The following is a 24,237-nucleotide window of genomic DNA, read 5'->3' as shown; positions in this document are numbered from 1 at the left end:
ACTTAAAGCATCATTATTTCTAGAAATAAAAAGTGATTCATGCATATTTTGCTGAAATACTGATATAGCTATGCTAATATATAATTATCATGAAAAATTATTCTATGAATTAAAATGTTTTAATCATTTAGGCAAATTACTTTCATATATAAAGATATGATAAAAAAGTGAGAATAAATTATTGACTGAAAAGACTGTATTATCAATGTAAGATAAGCATCCATTTTTTTTCTGCCATATATACACAATTGAACAAATAATTAGTTGTGAATAAGAGTTCTAATCCCATAGCTCCAAATGTCCATAGAGCTTCTGTTCTGGAATATCTCATTGTCATCTCATACTCAACATGTTTAGAAGCAAGCATAGCATATTTGCTTCAAAACCAGCACTTCCTTCTTTTCTTATCTCGATGAAGTCAGTCAGAGAGTCAGTTGAGCATTAAAATAACCATTTACTGAGCACTGCTATTGTCAGACATTCTTTCAGGACTGAAGATGTAGCCACTGAGAAAGAACAAACATGTTAACCTGCCCTTATGGAGTGACCTACAGGGTATTATGCTAAGTGAAATAAGTCAGTTAGAGAAAGGCAAATATGACATGATTTCACTCACGTGAGGAATTTTTGTTTGTTTGTTTTCGCTCACATGTGGAGTTTAAAACAAAACAAACAAACAAACAAAAACAATCCTAAATACAGAGAATAAACTGATGGTTGCCAGAGGGGAGGTGGGTGGAGAGATGGGTGATATAGATACCGGGGATTGGAGTCCACTTATCTTATGAGCACTGAGAAATGTATAGAATTGTTGAGTCATTACACTGTACACGTGAAACTAACAAAACGCTACGTTAATTATACTTCAATTTAAAAAATAAAATATTAAAATACATTAAAAAGAAATGTTTTGTAAATACTATAGGAGTGTAGATAGTGAACACTCTATATAGGTATGATATATATGTATCATAAAGATATATGGTATACGGTATATGGTATATACATAAAAATTATATAGAATATAATGCTGAGGTTATTTTTTAAGAATTTGTGTAAGAGATGTTAGTCAGGAATAATTGTTGAAATAAAAATAATGAAGTTGGTGATCATTTTGAATATGGAATAAAAAAACATTGATGGTGAAAAAAATAAATATATAATTAGAAGCACAGTGGGTGCTATAGGAAATACCATATGCTATAGGATCAACCATATTAACGGGGGAATGGATCCAACCTAGGCTGGGGTTCAGGGTAGGCTTCCTGGAGGAAGTGATATGCTAATGCTTGGAGACAGAAAGCTGAGCGGGTGTTAGCTAGAGAAGGATGGAGGAGTTTGAGTAGCTACCAGGGAATAGAGAATAGGAGTTCCTGACATAGAGGAAGAGGGTATGATATAGACAGGAGTGAGAGAAGCCCACTATTTCTGGAGCAGAAGAGAGAAGGCAAAAAGATGCTATATGAAATGCAATGTTTTCCTTATTCATTTAGACTTGAAACCTGGTCATTGTTTTTGTAATATCACCTGCTTTCATGTCAGAGATCCCAATCCTAACCATGTTCTTCATATCTAACCACTTGTGTCCATTTCCCATGCCTCTAAGCCCTCATTTCTCACCTGTGCATTACTGTACCTGACTCCTAGCTGTTATTCTTTCTGCTCCTCATCTCCCTACTCAATCCCTTCTAACCATCACCAGATTAATCTTCCTAAAAAACATATTTCATATTTAATTATGTCACTGCTCTACTCACACTTCTCTGCTGGCTTTCTACCAGGTTAAAGCTGAACCCTTTACCGTGGTGGTCAAGGCCCTCTATCCTGTGGCCACACTCTGCCTACCCATCTTCTGGCTTTTCTCTATGGGAAGTCATCTATTCTCTTTGTTAACAATTCACAAATATTTATCGGACACTGACAATGTGCCAAGCATAGTTCTAGATCCCAGGGATACAGTTCCAGATGAGTAAGGTCCCTGCTTCATGGAACTGAACATTCTAATGGGAGAAGGCAAACAGTAAATGGAGACCTTTCAGATGGTGAAATAGTAGATGCTATGTAGAGCATTGTTAGAGTGGTGCCCTGGAAATTAGGTGGCTACTCGAGATTAAAAAGTCAGTGAAGTTCTCTTATAGGAGGTGTCATTTGAGCTGAGGCATGAATGGCAAGCAGCAGATGGCCATGGGATTGCATTGGGAAAAGCATTTCAGGCAGTGGATTGTGGGGACAATTTAGAAGCAGGCAGACCAGTAAAGAGTCTATTATAGTAGTCTGGGTAAATGATGGTGGCTTAGGCAAGAGTTGTGGTAGTGGAGATGGAGAAAAATATATGCATTTTAGGATATGTTTTGGAGATAACATCTATGGCAGTAGATGTGAAGAGTAAGGGAAGAAAGTAATTGAGGATAATGTCTAGAGTTTTGCCCTGTGTTGGGTGTAGCAATTCAATTTCAGGCAAAACAGGATACTGTTGTCAATGCCTTTTCTATCATAAACCCTTCCCAGAATTTTCTAAAGAATATCCACTATCATTGCAGACTACTCTATTCCTTTCGTGGAACTAAAGGGAGTCCAGCGGGTTAGTAGTCAATACCCTCATTTATTGTATCAACAGAGCATGAGAAGTTCTACCTGATCAACACCCCAGAAAGCGATATGAGCATGATGCCATGCTAAAGTCCAGTAGTCCCCATAACTAAATCCCTTATGGAAAGCCAGTGGCCTCCTGTTTCTTTTATGCAGGTGCCTTTTGGGTAGTTAGGGTTTCTCTGTGCCCCCCAGAATAGTGACACACAGGGTGAGGAAGGAAGGAGCCATGAACTACAGGAACCACGGCTGAGCCTTGAACAACACGGGAGTTAGCAGCTGCATAAGGTTGTGAAAGTTGTGAGCTTGTATACTACACAACTCTAGGGAGCATCATTTGCAGAGATCCGGGTATATACAAACTACCAAGAAAGATTAGGCAGTACTTAAGAAGGTTCCTCTGAACAGGAGTTGGCAAACTATAACCCATGACCTGGGTCTGACTCCTTACCTGTTTTTATAAATAAAGTTTTATTGTAACACAAGCTCATCCATTTGTTTTTATATTGTCTATGACCGCTTTCCTGCTACCATGGCCAAGTTGAGTATGAGACTGTTTGAAGTTCAAAATATTGAATGCCTGGCCCTTTAAGAAAAAGTTTGCATACCACTTACAGGATGGGGTCTTCTTCCAGTTGAAAAAAACCAAACTCATTTAGTTTGAAAAGTTTCCTCTACTAACTGGCTAAGTACAAAAAATGTTTTATTATGCTTTTTTTTTCCGTTTCAAAGTTATCTTACTCTTTTGCAGTAATGCCTGAAAATGCAAACTTTCCATATCGACGGTATGATCGGCTCCCTCCAATCCATCAATTCTCCATAGAAAGTGATACAGACCTCTCTGAGACTGCAGAGTTAATTGAGGAATATGAGGTTTTTGATCCTACTAGACCTCGACCAAAAATCATTCTTGTCATAGGTATGAGGACAGAAAGCAAAATTCTTATGCTATTGCTATCTTTGTTTATATATTTACATTTCAAGAGATTATGTTAATTATATGTATTTGCAAATACTAGGTTGGGTAATGACAAATAGAAACAAAAGCTCAAGAGACAGTAGATAGAAATATTTTTAGCATAATTTTCAATAAAACAGAATTATTATAATTATATAATCTAATCCTATTGCACTTTTATAGACTCTCATTACAATGTCCTAGAAATTCTCTATAATGAATTGAAAGTATTAATCTCCTCAAGATTTATTGTCCTATGGTTTTATCTGTTTAACTTTTAACAAGATAACTGAATCCATTAGAAGTTTTCTAAACATAATATTTTTTATTATGTTATGTTAATCACCATACATTAATTACATCATTAGTTTTTGATGTAGTGTTCCATGATTCATTGTGTATAACACCCAGTGCTCCACGCAGAACGTGCCCTCTTTAATACCCATCACCAGGCTAACCCATCCCCCCACCCCCCTCCCCTCTAGAACCCTCGGTTTGTTTTTCAGAGTCCATCGTCTCTCATGGTTCATCAACCCCTCCGGTTTCCCCCCCTTCATTCTTCCCCTCCTGCTATCTTCTTTTTCTTTTTTTTTTTTAATAAACATGATATGTTTTTTTCTTTTTTACTCAACAAATTAAATTTTTATTCACTATTAACTTTAGAGGGTAATAATAATCATAATAATATGTTGGTAACAATTCATATAAATGAAATCTTGCATATGGCAAACTGGCACCTAAAATAAAATCTAAGTTTTGATGTTTCAGAGAAGGAAATCTAATGGAATAGTGTTTACACAGCACATAACATCCGAGTATTAATCAAAATAATAATAAAAGTTACTTTTTAACATTGCTTACTATGAATGAGTATGAAATTACTAGTCTGATATCATTTCACAAGGAACGGATATGGAAAATGTTGAAAGTCTTTGGCAAAACGCATTTTTGACCATTCTTGCAAATTCTAACTCCTCAAAATCTGTAAAAATCATGAGGAGACCTGTGAACATGCAATATGTCATCATTGTCTCACATTCCAGTTTGACTCAGCTTTCACAGAGATGGCCAAAAGTGAAAATCGAGTGTGAAATGTTCAAAGCTCTTCCTGTCAGTAATGTTAATAGAGGGCAAAATGAATACAGCCCCCATACAAATAAGTACTGTTTCCAGGAGATATAATGATGATGGCAACTAGGAAAAAAGCATGCAAATAAACACACCAAGCTATAACAAGAATTTAAGTTCACCAGAGTAAAAGGAGTGACACTGGTCCATCTCTCAGTGTAATGAAAATGAAATTGCAAATATATTTAGCCCTGAATTATTTAAAATAATATTGTAGGAAAAAAGTATAGAAACTCTCTTTCTAAAAGTCATTATTCTTATGACATATGGTAGCCACCATTATGCCATAAATCTCTTTCTGTTCTTGAAAATGGAATGTTGTCTGTGTATGCTTAAAAGTTTGAGGTCCTTACCTAGAGGATGAGGAAATGCTTTAGTAAAACGTAGAGCTACAGGTGAAGAATAATTGGAAATTATTTTGCTATTTTGTGATGAAATATTCTTTCAATATTATTTTTCTTGTTGCTGTTACTAAAATTTTGGTGATTATTAATAGGCTAAACAAATGGAGGCTTGTTTGTCCATGAAAAATGTGTAATACCAAAATGCTCTTGTGTAAAACAACACATACATGAATTTTTTGTGCACTGTGAATTTTATATGAAAATGACTAAAATATTTCAATAAACTAAGATCTTTGGAGAAGATATAAATGCTTCAAATCTCCACTTCAAAGAACTCCACAGTTCTTTTTTACTCAGTAAAATTAACTGGCTTCCCAAGAGTGTGATTCTGGTTTTAGACTTACACACTATCAAGTTTTATGTATTCCAGGAATGATGCAGAACCAATGAGTGTAAATAACTTTTAGATTTTAGAGGACTGAGATACGAGAAGAAAGGAAAAACCGAACTTTAGGTTACCTGAGAAAATTGGGGCAATTTTATGACTTTTGAGGAATTATAATTGTACCTGAAGCTTACAAATTTTATTGGTACCAGCCTAAAAAAGGAGTGGAGGAGGTACAGATACCCACATGGTATTACATTCAAATAAACAAAATTTCCTTTCTGGTGATGCAGAATTTTTAGTAAAGCCAGCCTTCTTGGCACAGACATGAATCTCTCTTATGTTAATTATAAAATCTAAGAGTTAGATGGATCCTAATATTTGTAAGTATTAGAGATAAATAAATAGAATAAGATAAAGCTCACTCTGGTTTCAGAGAAGAACATGAAATTAATCTGTTAATCAAACCCATCTAATAAATTAATGCTATTCTCTTCCATTGTGCTAATCATGTTTGTGTCGTCTGCTATTTGCTTCCTTTAGTTGACAAAAATTTTTTTTCTTGAAGGTGCCATAACTTTCTTAGCATACTTGATTTTTTGTTTAATTCAGTGGGATTTATACTCTCTTAGTTTGATGTTTTATGAGATACAGTGTGGAAATATAGTTTATGAAAGATAACTTTCATTCTTCAAGGATCAAATCAGCTCAAATTTGATGGAGTTATTTGTATAATTTTTTATTTCAAGCCAATCCATGAACTGCACCATAGGTTAATAGGCCAGAAACAGCCATTTAGAACCAAAACTTACTTTTTATTTGCAAAGTAATGAATTTAATCTAGTAGTAATTCATAATGTTAAATCTAATAGGATAGGATTTAGAGTTTCTTAGAATGGTTAAAAATGCAAACAAATTCCTATCCTGATTTTAATAAAGCAGCAAAAAGGGGAAACCACATGTTATCAGGTGTATTAATTGGTATTGGGGGTTAAATGATTCTCATAGATCTTAGAATTCTGTGCTTTAAAAATTTTATTTTTATTTATTAATTTTTTAAAGATTGATTTATTTATTTGAGAAAGAGAGACAGAAAGAGCAAGCAAGGAGCCTGAGGCGGGGCTCCATCCCAGGACCTGGAGATAATGAACTGAGCCAAAATCAGAAGTCAAACACTTAACCAACTGAGCCACCCAAGCGCCCCTACACTTTAAAATTTTTAAAGAGGAAATAAGCCCTGGCCAACTGTGTGTACTCATTCAGAACTCTTCTCAGAAAAAACAAACAAAACACCTGTCTTTCTTTTTTACTTATACCATTTGCAAAATATAATTACTAAATAATTATATATAAAATGACTTCTACTCCCCCCCAAAGCTTGATGTATTGAATTAGTAGGGAGAACATCAACTCACTTTTCTATTGAATTTTTTTTCAATATTGCTTAATAAATTATAATTATTTCCAGTGAGTATTACCAAAACATTTCATTCCTTATTAGACATTAACCTTTAGAAATATTTTGTCTATAGTCAATAATTTATGCTTAAATACTTGAAAATATTTCATTTTGTGAATTACTAAAAAGTAACAAACCGGGGCACCTGGGTGGCTCAGTTGGTTAAGCCTCTGACTGCAGCTCGGGTCATGATCTCAGTGTCCTGGGATCGAGCCCAGAGTCAGTGGGCTCCCTGCTCCGAGGGAGGTCTGCTTCTCCCTCTCATTCTCCTTCCACCGCTCCTTCGCCTCCTGCTCATGCTTTCTCTCTCCCATATGAGTAGAGTCTTTAAAGTAAAAAAAAAAACAAAGTAACAAATCAAAATCAGACTGGGCTGATTGCTATGTGCTTTATTTAGAAATTTGTTCAGATTTTAGATTCCAGTTAGTCTAGGTTGTTTAGAAATATAAATTAAAATAATCCAATATGATTGGAAATAAAATCTGAGGCATATATTTTATGATTATTTTAGGACTTAAGCTTCTAAAAAGTAAATGGTAATTACCAACGATTAGTATTGAGTAAGATTGCAAAATGTTGATTACTTCATACTAATATATCACAAAATTGAAATTATCATGAGCTCTATGAAACTGTTCTGCTTTAAGAAACTATTCCATTCACTCTGTATTCATTACATAAAACTTCTTTGGAATTTAAAGGAGATAAAACAAGGAGACCCATGAACAGAGTTAAAAAAAAAAAGATTTAAATAAACTGTCAATATTGATGTCCCTTTGGGTTTAAAAATAATAGTTACATTTCACCAAATTGCACATTAGCTCTTTGTTGGCATGGAACACATTTCTGTTATTTTGGTCATTGTCTCTTGTGTCCCATAGATTTTTCTTTGATTACAGAGGAAAAAACAATTAGGTTTTACAAAGAAGAACATGAAACAATTTCTTTCAACTGCATTGTCCAATTTTCTAAATTATTTACTAAAATAAGTAAAGGAAAAGATGTCTCTTTCATCTAATAAAGTTGATCATCATTCTGTCCTTCCCTTGGCTAAGTCTACACTTGCTCTGCATTCAGAGTTAGCACCGAGAATGGCACGAGTGTAGAGTTGCCCACTCTGCTGTTGGTGATTTAGACTCTGCATCTCAAGGCAGCGGTGGTAGCTGTATAAAAAGGAGTTTCTTCTTGTATCAGACGGTCACAATTTTGCCTTTTTAACTGATAGGTGGTCCGGGAAGTGGAAAGGGTACTCAAAGTTTGAAAATTGCAGAACGTTATGGATTCCAGTACATTTCGGTGGGAGAATTATTACGAAAGAAAATCCACAACACCAGCAGCAATAGGAAATGGAGTCTTATTGCTAAAATAATTACAACTGGAGAATTGGCCCCACAGGTACTGCTGGGTAATTTGCTTCTATTCTGCAAAGATTTTTATAGCAGTGGTGAGTGTTAGCTTAACTGTGTTTTTTCATCTTTTTTTTTTAATTTGTAAAAGGAAACGACAATTACAGAGATAAAACAGAAATTGATGCAAATACCTGATGAAGAAGGCATTGTTATCGATGGCTTTCCAAGAGATGTTGCCCAGGCTCTATCTTTTGAGGACCAAGTAAGAATGTCTCTATATTTTAAATGACCTATTTTTGCTTAAAACTTTGAGATTAAAAAAAAAGATTTCTTGGAAGACTTGCTGTTTTTCTGAAAGAATTCTGGTCTGAAAATGAGAAAGTACATCAGTATGGGTTGGCAGAAGGTCATTTCCTTGTCATGCACGCCTAAAAATTGGAGGCTGTCTCTGCCAAAAAAAAAAACAAAAGCTAATAATAGAATTCATGATTTTTATCTAAAAAATGCAAAGCTCTGATTTTTTTTCAAAATACCTTACCTAAGATTATGTTTTTAATCTTTAATTACTTAAAACAAGCCTGTCCATACTGCTCAGCAATATAAAACACCACTTTTGTACTTATATTGTTACCAAATTAGGAAGCCCTCTTAACTGGGGTGTAAAATACTAAACCACCTACCTATAACAAGGTAGGGTTCAGGTACCCGAAGTTTACTCAAATTTCAGTAGACAATGCATGCTCAACACCTAATATGTATATTTTTAAGGGAAATAAATCAATTAAAATATTTTGCATATCTATTTAATCTTTGAGAAGCAGGGTGACTGATTTTTCATGTGAAATTTTAATTACAAAAATAACACTGTGGTTATAAAAATTTTAAGTCCAGTGTAAAAAGTGAAAGTTCATTAATACCCTTATTCCATTCCACTGCCCTCCTCTCCTAAGAAATAGAAACACTGTTAAGCTGGTTATAGATCCTTCTAGGCTATTTTCTGTACATTAAACACACACGCAGCCATGCATGTACATGTGTGCATGCTCATATACAAATGCATTTTTAATTTTCATAGCTATTTCCGAATGGTCCTGCAGAAAAGACTTTTCCAAGTTATAGTCCCATCAATATTGAATGAAGTATATTTCTCCAGATCCGATCCAGCCAGATAGAATTCATAGTTAAGATTTTTGCCAACCTGATAAGTAAGAAACAGTATTTCATCTTTTAAATGTACATTTGAGTTACTTCTAGAGTTAAGTACACTTTCAGATACTTTATTGACGATTTGTATTTCTTATGTAAATTATCTGCTTTCCTTTGCCTATTTTTTCTACAGACTTGTTTGTCTTTTTCTTAGCTTTTAACATATTACAGATATGATATCGGAGAGAACAAAGTCAAATCAGATGTAAATTTGTATGTCATATAAAAGAAGTCTGGGGTTAGGCCGTTCAAAGCCATAAGTAGTCTTCATAAAGCCTCTCTAAATATTCAGGTTAACTGTTTGGGGATATTTGTTGTGCTGGAATGTCTTTCTCTCCTCCTCAGGTTTCCCTGTCCTGCAGTATTCCGGAACCTTCCATGCTTTCTTAGTTTAAGGACTTGGTTCTAATTGCTTGGGCCTTGACGAGAGAAAAACTAGAAAAATCAATTTGTTGTTGTTGTTGCCTCACCCGATGTTGCTGTTGAAAATGGGTACTATGGCAGTCGTTTTTTATGTGAGTCTTGGCTGTTAGTGGAGGCCCAAGGGAGCCAAGGCAGGCATCCCCACTCAAACCCAGTCCCCCCTGTGTATTGAATAACATGCATTTGGTGGGCACAAGCAGCAGGAGCTTCTTGATTTTTCTTCTCTTGCTTTTCGAACATGCTGTGAGTCTTTCTCTTCTCCCCTGAATAATAACTCAGGTAGGTCTCATAGCTTTCCTGGTGACTTTAAAATAGTAACAGACAGGGGCTCCTGGGTGGCTCAGTTGGTTAAGGGTCCGACTCTTGATTTCAGCTCACGTCATGATCTCAGGGTCATGGGATGGAGCCCCAGGTCGGACTCTGTGCTCAGTGGGGAGCCTGCTTGAGATTCTTTCCCCCTCCCTCTCCTTCTGCCCCTCTGCCCCTCCCCCCTCTCTTAAATAAAAAAATAAATGAATCTTTCAAATAGTAACAGATAGTTTCACTTGCCAGTAATAAAAAGCCCAGTCCACAATTATATCTCAATAAAGCTGGGGAAAATTTTTTTCGTTAAAAAAAAGTCCAATATGAAATGAAAACTTCAGTTTTCCATTCAGTTTAACATATGTCTTCTTGGACCTGGTTCAGCCTCAGGAATCCAAAGTGATGTCTCAGACTCTTGAAATTCTTCCTCACGTGACTTACGGTGGGGCAGGTAGTGGGGAAGGGGCAGGAAACGTGTGGCTCTCTGCCCACTCTCTGGATGTCTGACCAATCTCCATTCTCTTACAAAGCCTGGACATGGGTGATGGGCCAGGGGTCATAATACTGGTTGGGGACACCTGTTAACAAGTTCTGTAAAATGGTCTGGTATCTCTCTGTAAGACATGAAGTCACTTGCATTTGTTCTCAGCCATTCGTCCGCGGTTGGAAAAGTCCAATTTAACATCTTTCTTAGGTTGGCGTTGTAACAGACTAGAGGTTCTCGGCCACTGCAAGCAGAACAATTGTGCTGAGGTTGATGCCACCACAGCTGAGCTCCCAGAGTTCAGAGGGTGCAGAGGCAAAGCTGAAGTGTTTATGTAAAGCAAAGCGTTAGGGTCAGCCCTGATTACTCCGTACCCTATGTAGGCTTAAGCTCTTGTGGTGTCTATTTTTCTGGTACCATTTCTGACACCAAATGTGTGAGGGTTTTCCCTACCAATTCTCCAGTCCTCAACACAAACAAGATGTCTGATCATTGCATTCAACTCTAACACTAACTATCCGAGTTAGTATGGACCCTACCGGTTATGGGTTCAGTCCCACAAGACTCCCCCACTTCAGATGTCAGTCACAAGTTCCAGGGGCCACCTGTATTTCTGTCCAATCACCTATAAATTCTGGGGTTCCCACAACACCTTCATCAGTTTTGATAATTTGCTAGAATGACTCACAGAACTCAAGAAAATGCTTTACTTACATTTAGGGGATTATGACAAAGGTACAACCCAGGAACAGCCAAATGGAAGAGATGTGTAGGGCACGGTGTGGGATTGGGAATGCAGAACTTCCATGTTCTCTCTGGGTGCACCACCCTCCCAGCACTTCAGCATGTTCACCAACCCAAAAGCTCTCCAAACATCATTGCTGAGTTTTTCTAACCCAATCTCTCTCCTTCTTCCTGGAGACCAGGGAGCGGGGCTGAAAGTTCCCACCTTTTAATCTCATGTTTGGTCTCTCTGCCAACAAACTCCACTAGCTTGACATTATTTCGGGCCCCACCTAAGTCACTTCACTAGCTTAGACTGAGGTATGGTCAGAAGGTGTTCATTATGAACAACAGAAGACAGTCCTGTCACTCAGGAAATTCTGAAGGTTTTAAAAAGCTCTGTGTCAGGAATCAGGGACAACAACTAAATATATACTTTCATTATACCACAACTCCACAAGGTTTTTCTTTAATTAGCTCTTTTGTGTTTGCCTGTGGACCCGTATATACATACATGCAGAAATTTTCCCCAAGACTTTCTCACAGGTCCAGGGCGTAAGAAAAGATGGATTTCTTATATTGGCTATATACTAGTGATGGTCTTACCTAACACTTAAGTGTCTTATAGGACAAAGAAGTGTATTTTTTTCTATTAGGGAATAGTATCAATGTGAAGTCCAGATTCACTAGACAGCTTTTCTCCTTGAGATCATTTAGGGACCATGGTTCCTTCCACGTTGTTGTTCTGCCATCTCCTGGGATGCTCTCCTCATCTGTAGGGTCAAAGAAGGGTTGTATGGTTGTTACATACAGAAGTGGTTGTTACCACATATGGTTCCAGCTGGCACATTAGGGGAAGAGAACATAAACCTCTGAAGGTCTGAAGTCCTGGATCTGGATAGTGCTCACATAGCAATGTTAAGAATTTAGTCATGTTGTAATTGTGAGGCAGGCTGGGAAGTATAATCCAGCTGGGTGGCCAGGAGCCTGCCTACAGTTCTGTAATTATGGAAGGATCAGAAAACTAACTGGCAACTTCTACCACAGTTTGCCCCTCTGGCAATCCAAATGTCAGCACGCTCCCTCCTTCCCAACATAGAATGGACTCACTCACCCCCTGAGGAAAACACCCAGAATCCCATCATTAGATCAAAAGTCAAGAATCTCTACTTGATGTAAATTCTCTCCATTAAGTCCAGATTAGACTCTTCAACCACCTACAAACTGAACATCACATTCTCTTCCCACCCTGCCACCAATAAATAGTGGAGGTACAAGACCAGGAGAAGTGAAATAAAGGCTCCTGTTCAGAAAAGGGAATTTTGGCAATATATGTGGTAGTCACTGAACCATAGCAAATAACAAATCCTTTCTCTAGCAGTAGGGTGATTTCAACTCCTCGTTCTCAATTGTCTTCTGAAGCCCTTGGCCTTCTGAAAAGTTCTCGTCCATTATCCCACATGGCCACATCAAAGTATTGTGTTGGGAGACTATGCCTTCTTTGGGAGCTATTCTTAATTTGAAAAACAAAAAACAAAAACAAGCTTTTTCTGGCTAGGCTTATGGTTGTTTTGGTAAAACCATTTCCTCAAAAATTTGTTAAGTATCTGCTGTTTTTGCTTCCAGTTAGTTCCATGTCCCAGTAATTACACCCAAGTTCTTTTCTAGATATAGATACTAAGCTGTTTTCTTTCTTTGTTTTCTCATTTTGATGGTAGTACTTTGAGGCCATATAAAACAACAGGCAGCATCCTTAATCTGGGTTTTGCCTCAGGGCTGGGTCCCTTTTTTTGGAAAGCTGGGGAGAGTGTTAACAGGAGTCCTTTGAACAATAGTAGTCTTGTCTTCTCTTTGGAGGTATAGAAGCAGTTGATTTTTTCAACCTGGTAAGTCTTAAGTTACTGGACACTTTCTTTTCTCTTTATCTGTTTACAAATTGGTCAGTTCTTTCTCAGGTTTATCTATTTCTTGCTGTATGTTGCTAAATGCAATAGAGAACAGTCAACACATATGATCATTCTAGCTCTTTCTGGTCATTTCTTCTCTAGCTGTGGGCTCCATAGGAACATGGTTTACCTTCCAAGTTACCACAAGTAATAGTTGTACCAAATACTTGGCAGTGGCAGATCAAGTGTTTCTAGTTTTCCAGCCTAAAATTTCTTTCTCTTACTGCCCAAGCGAATCAACGCCACATACAGTAGTTAGTTTGATATAGTAGTGCCCCACTTATATGACTGTTGTCTATATTATTTAGAATAAATCCAGGCTGCTGTAATAAAAAGATACAATGACACAATGACATAACACAGAAACTTTTTTCTCTTGTATGTAACAGCTGCACCGTGAATGAGGGCAGAGAACCTTCAACCCGTTTCAGCCCGTACGGTCATTCAGAGATGCAGATCATTGTTCCTCTAACTCCTAGGGCGATGGTTCTCAATTTGTTTTTGGTCACAAGACCCTTTTACACTTTTAAAAATTATTAAAGACCTCAAAAAGCTTTCATTACATGGACTATATCTATTGATATTTATCATATGAGAAATTAAAACAGAAATTTAAAAATATTAAGTCATTTTAAAATAACAATAAATCCATGCAGGTTAACATAAATAACACATTTTTATGAAAAGTAGCCATATTTTCCAAAACAACAACAACAAAATAGTGATAAGAGAAACATTACATTTTGCAAATCCCTTTAATTTCTAACTTAGAAAAAGACAGCTGGATTCTTAGGTCTGCTTTTGCATTCCAACTGCTGTGATATCACGTAGACACTGGAAAACTCCATTGTGCATTTGTGAGAGAATGAAGGTGAAAAAGGCATGTAATTTGTTAGTATAAAAATAGCTTTGAAAAAAAAATAGCTTTGACCTATGGCCTCCCTGAAATGGTCTCAGCAGTCTCCAGGGGTCTCAAGAGCTCACTTGGAGAACCCTGGGACATGTTTGACATTTGCATGGTGAAAGCGAGGTCAGCCATGCCGTTCCCCAAGGCCAGCTTCCACCTGGTTGGAAGGGGACAAAAGTGCAGAAGGCACGTGCTCACCTTCTTAAGTCCCAGACCGCAAGGTGCACACATTAGTCTTCAGAGTACATTGATGAGAACTGAAGTCACATGGCTACATCTCAACTTCAAGGGCCACTGGACAATGGAGTCATGGGTTCAGGCATGACCTGCCTACAGAACTGTTATTATGGAAGATGGGAAAACAGATTTTGAGAGACAACCAGCAGTTTCCACCACAAGCGGCATGCTTTCTTTCCCATCCTTACTTCTCAGCCTAACAGCTGAGCTCTCTCAGCCCTTGGCCTGCCATTGCAGGGGGCGGGGAGGAGATGGAGACACTCCTTACTGCCAGAGCGTCGCCCTGGTCTCCTCCTTGCATTTGGTGGTAGGTCCTTACTATCTGAAAAATTTCTTCTCACCTTCCACCTGATTGTTGAAAAGACATAACAGATTAGTGAGGGGAAAGGAATCAAAATGGGCAAAAATGGGAAGTCTAAGATCTTTTCACCACCAAGCAAACGTATTGCATAGCCAAGATTTTGCTAGATAGCCCAGAGTCCAAGGTGAAAACCTAAGCAAAGTGTTTTTTTTAAAGGTTGTAGAAATTCATAGTTCATGGATGAACCTCTGTACTAGATTTCTGTACTGAGGATTTATTACAAACAGTAAAGCTGAGACCAGTAAGAACTCAAAGGTGCTATTCTTGAAAATGGAGGAGGAAAGCCTACACTAAATCTATTTTTTTTTTAAGATTTTATTTATTTATTTGACAGAGAGAGAGATAGCGAGAGTAGGAACACAAGCAGGGGGAGTGAGAGAGGGAGAAGCAGGCTTCCCGCGGAGCAGGGAGCCTGATGCGGGGCTCGATCCCAGGACCTGGGATCATGCCCTGAGCCGAAGGCAGACGCCTAACAACTGAGCCAACCAGGCGCCCCTAAATCTATTTTTTTTAAACTAACAGTAATTAACAATATATTCAACTATCTGGCTCCAGCTAATTTTCCAATTATATTTTCTACCTCTGCATTCTACATGCTGGACTACTCCCTGTTTCTCATGGTGACCTGCTCCTGCTATTTCCTCAGTGCTATTTATATCATCCCCTAAGTTTTTTCTTTCACTGTGCATTCTGTTTTTGAGCTGTATTTGTGACACAAATAGACTTAACTCATTCCTTTAACTGCTTCATAATGCTACATTCTATAAATGTATCATATTAGCAGGCGATCAAGTTACTTTAAAATTTCTGTTATTGCCAACAAATACTATGACCAACATCCTTGAACACATCTCCCTTTGCATATGTGATCTCTAAGGAATACTTCTAGAAATAGATTTTCTAATGTAGAAGGAATGTGTGTGGGGGGTATAATTTTAAATCTATGTTTTAGGTTTTTAAAAATATGATATTAAAAAGTGGCCCCATAAATTTATGATTCCTTTTTCCCCATTTCTCCATACCTCACCAGTACTTAATTTCAAATCTTTTTTATTTTAGGTTATCTGATGGATTAGAAATGTAAATGTTTTGGCATTGCTATTTTATTTTGCATTCTCTTAATCCCTAGCGAACTGAAATTTTTTTTAAATGTGTTTGTTTGTTGGCTATTTGTATCTCTTTTTTTGAGAATTGCCAAAATATGACCTTGGCACCTTTTTTTCTGACGGGTCGTTTGAGTTTTTATTATTGATTTGGACATTCTAGGTACTAATCTTTTGCTGTGTATTTTGATGATGTTTTTTCCGTTTATATTTTTCCAAATCGTGACAGAGAGACATACAGAATCATGCCCTATCTTTTGTCCTACAGAAGTCTTAAATTTTAATATGATAAATTTATCAGCATTTTTTTGGCTTTTACATTTAGATCTTAACATGTTCCCTGCAGTCTCATAAAAATATTCTACATTTTTCTATTTATTTTTAATTTTGTTTTGAAGTTCAGGTATTTATTCTATCTGCATTAATTGTTGTGCATAGTGTGAGGTAGAGATAGAATTTTATTGTATGTTTTAAGTGGAAATGAAAAATGTATCCTGTGGTCCAAAGATTTCTTGTTGCCTTGTACATATTTTCCTCATTGAAATGACTTATTCCTGGATAGACATGGGTCTGCTTTGTCTCTTTATATTTTTCTGCATCAGCATCATGGTTTCAATCAAAGAACTCTAAGTTACAGCCTGATGCTTGAAAGACAGTCTTCCCAGGTGCCTGGGTGGCTCAGACGGTTAAGCGTCTGCCTCCGGCTCAGGTCATCATCCCAGGGTCCTGGGATCGAGTCCCGCATCGGGCTCCCTGCTCCTTGGGAGTCTGCTTCTCCCTCTGCCTCTCTCTCTCTCTCTGTCTCTCATGAATAAATAAATAAAATCTTAAAAAAAAGAAAGAAAGACAGTCTTCCCTTTCTTTTTTTAGTTGGCTATGCCTATATATTTACTCTTCTTTATGAATTTCAGAATCAATTTGTCAGACACAAAAAAACTGTTGAGATTTTATTTACATTTCAATACAGATCATATTATATATAGATTAATTTTCAGAGAACTGACATCTTCCCATCCATGAACATTGCCCTATCATTTCATTTACTCAGGTCTTGGTTTATGTTCCTCAATAAGTAAAGTTTTATAGTTTTCCGTAGGAAAGACTTGTACACTTTTTGTGGGTTTTGTTCCTGGTTTGCTGCTATTACAAATAAGCTACTTTTTTCCTAACCAATTCTCAGTTGATCTTTGTGGAATTTTTGTGTTAGTGAGTATGTCTGTCTGTCTCTCCCCCCAGGTAGGCTTCTGTTCTGTCCTTAGGGCAGAGCCATCTCATTCATGCTGTAAACTTCCTTCCATTCTTTTTATTTTCCTGCTACTCCCACTGTCATGACCCCCACACCTGCCCTGCTACCTTAATATATTTCTTTACTACATTGGGTTCTAGTAAGTGTTTGTTGATGTGAAGTGGAAGACAGATATTAGTGTCATGAATATCCAGAAAAGGAAGGACTCAGGTGACTGCTTCAAAAGTGATCTTGAGTTCCATCTCTCAGACCCTCATCTAATTCAGTGGAGTTGGTTATAATGTCAGCGGACTACAGTGGGTTTTGACTCTCCTTTACTATATGCTTTTGGCTGATTTACCAACCCTCTCGAGGCCTCAGTGTTTTCCTTTGAAGAATGAGTATAATAAGATCACACAGGGTTATTGTAAAGATTAAGTATGATCATGTACCTATAGTCCTTAGCACAATGTGTGGCTTATAGTGACTGCTTAACAAAAGGAAGTGGTTATTACGATTAGACATGTTGAGGATAAATACTCCATAGATTTGTACAGCGGAAGGGCCTTCAATAGCTCTCCCTTCCTATTTGTCAGAAGCTTTGAAGGTAAAAGGACCTTCAGGTTCCTTCTAGGGGAACCTTCAGATTGATTGATACAACCCTCAGAGGCCACCTTGAGGTGTTAAGGCGGCCCAGAACAGCTCTGCTTTTATTTTATGTTCTGAGGTTCCAGGCAAAACTCTGTTGAAAGAAATTTTTCTTGTGCTAGAAATGGCTAGAAGCACTTCAGCGAGGGGACATTCACACTGTGGGGCAGAAACACTTGGAAGACCACTGATGAGTAGTGGTGTTCTCAGTACACATCTTGGCTTTCCGTATCTCAGCCAAGCCAATGTCCCCCTCCCCCACCCCCGTTCTGTGTTCCTTCTTTTGATTTCTTCTGCCTCCTTTCCTTTCCTAGCTAGGCTTGTGCATCCACATCCATGCGATTTTCACGTGGGGAGTGTTTTGGTGCCTCTGGCGGCTTTGTTGGGAACCTGGGCAGAATTTCTTTGAGGATAATGCTGGTTGATTTTCTTCCGAGTGTAATAAATATATATATAATGTATGCTTCTGTGACCCAAATGTCCCAAAGATCCAGACATTTACTTTCTCTTGTATTTATTGATACCATTTGGTGTTCAGCTAGCCTGATTTTTCCATTGTTCCTATATTTTTTATTTTGTTTTTGGTGCAAGCAAAGTATATTGTCTCTAGAAACTTGCATTTGAATATACGTATGTTATAATGGATTCTTACTGTGTTATCACTTTACTCCCCAACCTTAGCTGTTGTTACTCCACTTTACAGATAAGGAAACTGAAGCTCTGACAAATTAAGTAACTTGCCTAAGGCCACAAGCAGGCAGACAGAGCTAGGATTCCCAAGGAGGGGATACAGATACTTAGATCACTAGCTTTCTGGAACCTTGAGGTCACAAAGTCAGGCTGAATGTGGGCATCAGATCATTTTTTTTTACACTTTTAAATTTTATTTTATTATTTTTTAAACGTGTGCTAAATTCTAAAATTAGGAGATTTCAGATTAAAAAGCAGACTTCTACCTTGGCTTGCAACGGGGTAGCGATGTAGCAGCTCCCCGTTCACGCTGCCACACCTGAGTACTGCTGGGCTCTCATTAGCTAGTGTAAGGGGTGTCTTGTTCACGGCTGTCCCCCACTCCCTCCCCAGCTGGTATCTCACTGTTTCAGCCTCAGTCTGGCTCTTACAAGGCACTGGGGTCTGTACCCTACAGTGCCCCTTGTCCTCCCCTTGTCTCTGCTGTGTCTGATTTTCATTATTGGTTTATCACAAAAAATACCTCACAAAGATACGTACACCCGATTCTGTAGGTGACACGACTGTCTGACATAGTGGGGGCCACACTGTCCGTCCAAATATTAAATGTTAGGAAGCTTCATCTCTCTTACTTGTCAAATTTAAAAAATTAAACAGAAGATCTAGTATTTCTTCCTGCCCTTTAGTTCATCATCTTGAGCCATCCTCCTGGAGTGCCCACAGCCTACGAAAAGGATCATGGCCAAGGGGATGAAATATGTCTTGATTCGTAACATTCAGAGACCATCTGGGGAGTAACTTCAATAATCACGTGTAACACAAATTCAGAACTTGTTTAAATCAGCAGCTTACCATGGTTTGTTTTCTGGGGTGTGTTATTTGTGGTTTTGAGGTACAACAATCATAGTTGAGGTACTGATGCTTAGCAATAGCAGGCACTAGGCATTTTTACTTGGGTTGTAGTGGAGTGGTCAAGCAGGGAAGGTAATGGAGAGAGTACTTGAAAGCCCCTCCAACCCAAGACACCTTCACTTTCACCAGCACTTGGGAGTCTTTATTTTAAATAAAGCATTGGACCCAAGATTAGTCCTGTAATCATGCCACTCTTACTCATGTGCTTTCCTTCAGGCTTCTTGAGCAAGGGAATTGTGCTTCTGAGGGTTGGGCCCATGAGTGCAGACAACCCTTATGAATTCCACCTATCATACACTGTGGGATCAGAGAGGGTGAGACTGGCTGGAGCAGGTGTATATAACTATGTGAAATTTTTTTCTTTTTCTAGTTGTGATTTCCTCTAGGATCTATAATTTAGCCTCAACTCTGCCATCTAAGAGGAGCCTAAAAATAGAGTTAAGCTCTGAGTTTGAATGAGTGCAATTGGATATATGAGACATTCTCAACTAGAGGTTTTAAAAATAAATAAATAAATAAATAAATAAGCAAACAACCAAACCCTTAGAGATAAAAGAAAACTCATCCTCAAAGGGCTGTCATCCTACTTGTATAGTGAATTGATTTGACAGACATAATTTGATTTGCTCTTCCTAAGGGAGACAAATTTGATTTGCTCCTAAGGGGGAGTGATTTAATTTTAATTACACAAATTTTTTCTAAGCATTAGCACTTTTGTGCAAAATATTAAAGGAAATGTGGTTGTTTCCCCATGGAACTAATGACTTAGAAGTTTGTTTCTAATTATTTAATAATTTGGTTTTGAAGTTGAGAATATATTACTAGATGATTATTTATTTATTTATTTATTTATTTATTTATATTTTGATGAACTGTGACTATAAGACCAATCAAGGTAAAAAAGCTGCTGAGGTTTTTATAACTTCCTTATATAAAGAGAAAACACAATTTCCAAATTTCATAGAAAGATAAAATCAAAGTCCTCTTTGACTTCGCCCTGTAAACTAGGTACTTTTGCTACATAAGACATCATCCAAAATTTATTTATTGGTTTAAAACGACAATAGTTATAATTTCATATGCTTCTATGGATCAGGAAATCAAGAACTGCTCGGCAGGCTGGTTTTGACCCAACATCTCTCATGACATGGTATTTAAATAGTGGTCAGAGGGCACCTGGGTGGCTCAGTTGGTTAAGCGACTGCCTTCGGCTCAGGTCATGATCCTGGAGCCCCTGGATTGAGTCCCACATCGGGAGTCTGCTTCTCCCTTAGCCCCCCCCCCCCCCCATGTGCGCTCTCTCTCAAATAAATAAAATCTTTAAAAATTTAAAAAAAATAAATAAATAAATAGTGGTCAGAGTTAGGTTTCTTTACTCACATGTCCGATGCTTGGTTTGGGAAGACTCAACCAGCTGGGGCTGGAAGAGCTGGACTTCCTCAGGCCTCTCTTCCTTTGTCACCACATGGAGGTCCCAGGGTGGCTGGACTTCACAGCAGCTCAGGGCTCCAAAGGCATGTAACCCAAGAGAGCCAGAAGGAAGCCCGATTGCCTTTTCTAACCCAGTTTCCAAAGCCATACATCACAGAAAACAGGAAAGGGGAATAAGAATCCACAATTTTTTTTTAATAGGGAGAGTGTCACGCACACAAAAACAAAAACAAACAAACAAAAATAATGACATATTTTAAACCACCACATCGTGACACTTGGTAAAGAAAGACCCGTTCATTCTCCACTTTGTTCATCTGTCTCTTCTCTTCAATTCCTTTCTTCCCAGCCTTTTCATGCCAGGTGCTCCCATCTACCTGCTTGGACTTTTAGAGTCCTCACTCTTCCACCTTCCTTGTCCTTATTCCCTCCACACCCAGTCTATCCTGTATCCTGTGGCCAGGTGAATCTTTCTAAAAGACCACTGCCATTAATTCATTCTTTTGGTTGAAAGTTTTTAATGCCAATTATTGTCCACAAGCACGTGACTCCCTAGAGGGTTTGTATCAGAGTCAGGTACATGCCTTGTTAAAAAATGTGGATCGTTCAGGTCCCTTCACAGAATTTACTGACTTAAAATTTCTTGTACGTCGAACCCAAGGATGTGCAATTTAACAAGTTAAAAACCTCTGTCAAAGCTGATTCTTAAGCGCATTAAAGTGCAGACTTCAACTTGATGTTTAATTGCACACAGCAAAGGTTCTCAGCCATAGCGTGTGGCCATAAGTTATGGAGCAAGCGGGCCATTGCTAACAATAGTAAAGTACTGACATTGAAGCCCATCCACTGAAGTTGGAAGCGCATCCATTGAAGTTACCCCAGTAATGTCATCTTCACTAGTCTTCACCCTTACTTTCTTGAGTGGGAGAGAAATTCCTCAGAATGGGAGCAGTTTCACCTAAGATGTTTTCTCAATATTAATGTCATAAGGTTCTCCTGTCTCTGTGTAGATTCCCTCTGCGGTCTGACCCGCACGGGGTTTGTGTTCCCACCATCCCTTGAATACATTTTGTCCTCACTTCCTTGCTATTTGTCTCTCCTTGATAGTCATTTTTTACTGCTTGTCAAATCTTACCTCCTTCTGGACAATTTCCCTGAGGATCCCAAGGCCTTGGAGATTTCTCTTTACTCTCAGTTTGTTCAGCAAAATCAGTAATTGTCTTTAAGATTTATATGGCACTTATCATATAGTACCTAAATTCTTAACTGTTCATGCATCAGATTGCTGTGTTGGTCAGGTTCCAGCAGGAAAGATGTGCCACACTCGGATAGGCTACACGGAAGAGCACTTAATAAAGGTGTGTGTAGGACCCAGGGAAACTAACTATCGCAAGGCTGGTAAAAGTGAGATTTGTTACCCTCCCTAGGCCTGTAGATTCAAAAAGGGGGAGCAGTTGCTTGAATCCAGAAAAAGAATCAGACATATGAAAAAAGCTTCCTCATCGGAGCCTTGACCTTCCCTGAGGAGAGGTAGCCAGCCTCTGGTGACCCCCACAGGATGAGAACCAGGGAATAAATATCCAGACTTTCCTCTCCTCCCTTCGTCTGATCTTCTGCTGATGTTTACCAGTGAGCAGAACCAACTGGAAACTAGAGATCAAGGGACCCCCATTGATTTGTTCCAGAAGAGCAATCACCCAGGGCACAGGGTTGGGGAGAGAATGGTGGAAGGAGGAGCTCCAGAGGCCTAAGGAAAATATACAGCACAAATACAAATTTGCTCAAGTGGGGAGTCTTGTAACTACTTTTGTCTTTCTCACAGCCCTACGATGTACTACGTACAGTAGTTATTCAGTAACTCTAGCCTCATTCTCTTATGCCAGCATGCGTTGGTTTCATTTCCCTGGATGCTTGATAAGGATGAGTGACAAAAGGATTTCCCAATGTTAACATTTTGCATTTTTTGCACAGTGATTCACTCAAACATAAACTACTGTATTTCCTTAATTTCCAGGCCCAATTCCCTTAATGTCTTTAATAGAAAAGGCCAGTTCCTTGAGAAAATGCAGATACACTTATAATTTGAGTCTCCTAAGTAATTACCAAAAATATAAATTCAAATTAAGCTAGCTGTCATATATTTTGGGAGCCCAAGATACTATTCTCAGATCCTACTAATTTAGCCTCACTGACTATAAGCACATTACATTCTGTGAAGAGTAAATATGGGCACAAGGGTGCCCTGTGTTATGTGAAAATAATATCAGAGATACTGGATTTCTAAAATGAATAAACAGGGTAATTATTTACACTGAAAAGGACTCCGACCTTTTCAGAAAAATTCACCTGGGATTTCCATGATTTGGGTAGAAACAAACATACTTCATTTTTATGCGAGATGCTTTCTAAAAATAATGGCATGGCCAGGTTGAAAATAAAGGACAGAGAAAGATATACCATGCAAATACTGAACATAAGAAAGCCGGAGTTGCTTGATCGTTATTAGATAAAGTAGACTTCAGGACAACAAGTATTGCCAAAGATGGAGAACAACATTTCCTAGTGATAAAAACGTCAATTCATCAGAACAACATAAAAATTTTAAATGTGTATATACCTAATAAGTTTTCAAAATACATGAATCAAACAATTGACAGAAGTAAAGGGAGAAATAGATAAACCTATACTCCTAGTTGGAAGTCTTAATCTTTTCTCAATCTTTGAAATAAAAACTAGACAAAATATCTGTTAAGGACCTACATCTGAGAAATAATAAGCATATCTAGAACATAGTATCCAACAACTGCACAGTACACATTGTTTTAAAGTGCGCATGGGACTTTCACTGAGATAAACTGTGTATTAGGCCATAACACAAATCTTAATGAATTGTAAAAGCTTGAAATGTTGTGGAGTTTGTTCTTTGGCAACAATGACCAAAAAAGCAGTTGACAACTGTCAACATCAATTCATTTAAAAACTCAGCAAATTGCCAATATAAAGTGAATTGTTTTAATCTGATATGAAAAGCCTATAGCTAATATCATTCTTAATAATGAAACACTGAGTGCTTTCTGCCTAAGATTGGGAACTGCAGAGGTGTCCATTCTTACCACTTCCATTGAACACTATACTGGATGTTCTAAATAATACATTAAGATAAGAAAAATAAATAAAAGACATAAATATGGAAAGGAAGAAGTAAAACTGCTCTTGTGGATAACATGATTGTTTACAAAAAAAATCCTAAGGAATCTATAAAATGACTACCCAAACTAATAAATCCAGCAAAGTCACAGAATACAGGATCAATGTTCAAATCAATTTTAGTTCTATATATTAGCAACAAATTTCTATGTATTATGAAAATATAGGGTGAGTTCCCTCTGGCTTATTGTTTAATTTCACTTCCCATGATAATTCCTT

At 37.8% G+C, this 24,237-nt stretch overlaps 1 protein-coding gene across 3 annotated transcripts in view; it reads left to right on the top strand.

Moving 5' to 3' along the window:
• AK5 (adenylate kinase 5) overlaps window positions 1–24,237 on the top strand; it is a 233,892-nt gene that overhangs the window by 7,803 nt on the left and 201,852 nt on the right. For 2 of the 3 annotated variants that reach the window (XM_025871956.2, XM_073896488.1), the window contains exons 3-5: window positions 3,341–3,508; window positions 8,089–8,258; window positions 8,361–8,474. In XM_025871956.2, the coding sequence (XP_025727741.1) occupies window positions 3,341–3,508; window positions 8,089–8,258; window positions 8,361–8,474 (452 nt within the window). The remainder of the gene's footprint in view (window positions 1–3,340; window positions 3,509–8,088; window positions 8,259–8,360; window positions 8,475–24,237) is intronic. The other variant, XM_073896487.1, reaches the window with a different exon arrangement.

Source organism: Callorhinus ursinus, unplaced genomic scaffold (assembly GCF_003265705.2).
Source record: "Callorhinus ursinus isolate GAN/ISIS: 27379988/994484 unplaced genomic scaffold, GSC_fseal_2.0 scaffold9, whole genome shotgun sequence".
NCBI lineage: Eukaryota > Metazoa > Chordata > Mammalia > Carnivora > Otariidae > Callorhinus > Callorhinus ursinus.
The sequence above is the reverse complement of the archived record's forward strand: the minus strand, read 5'-3'. Positions and strand labels throughout refer to the sequence as shown.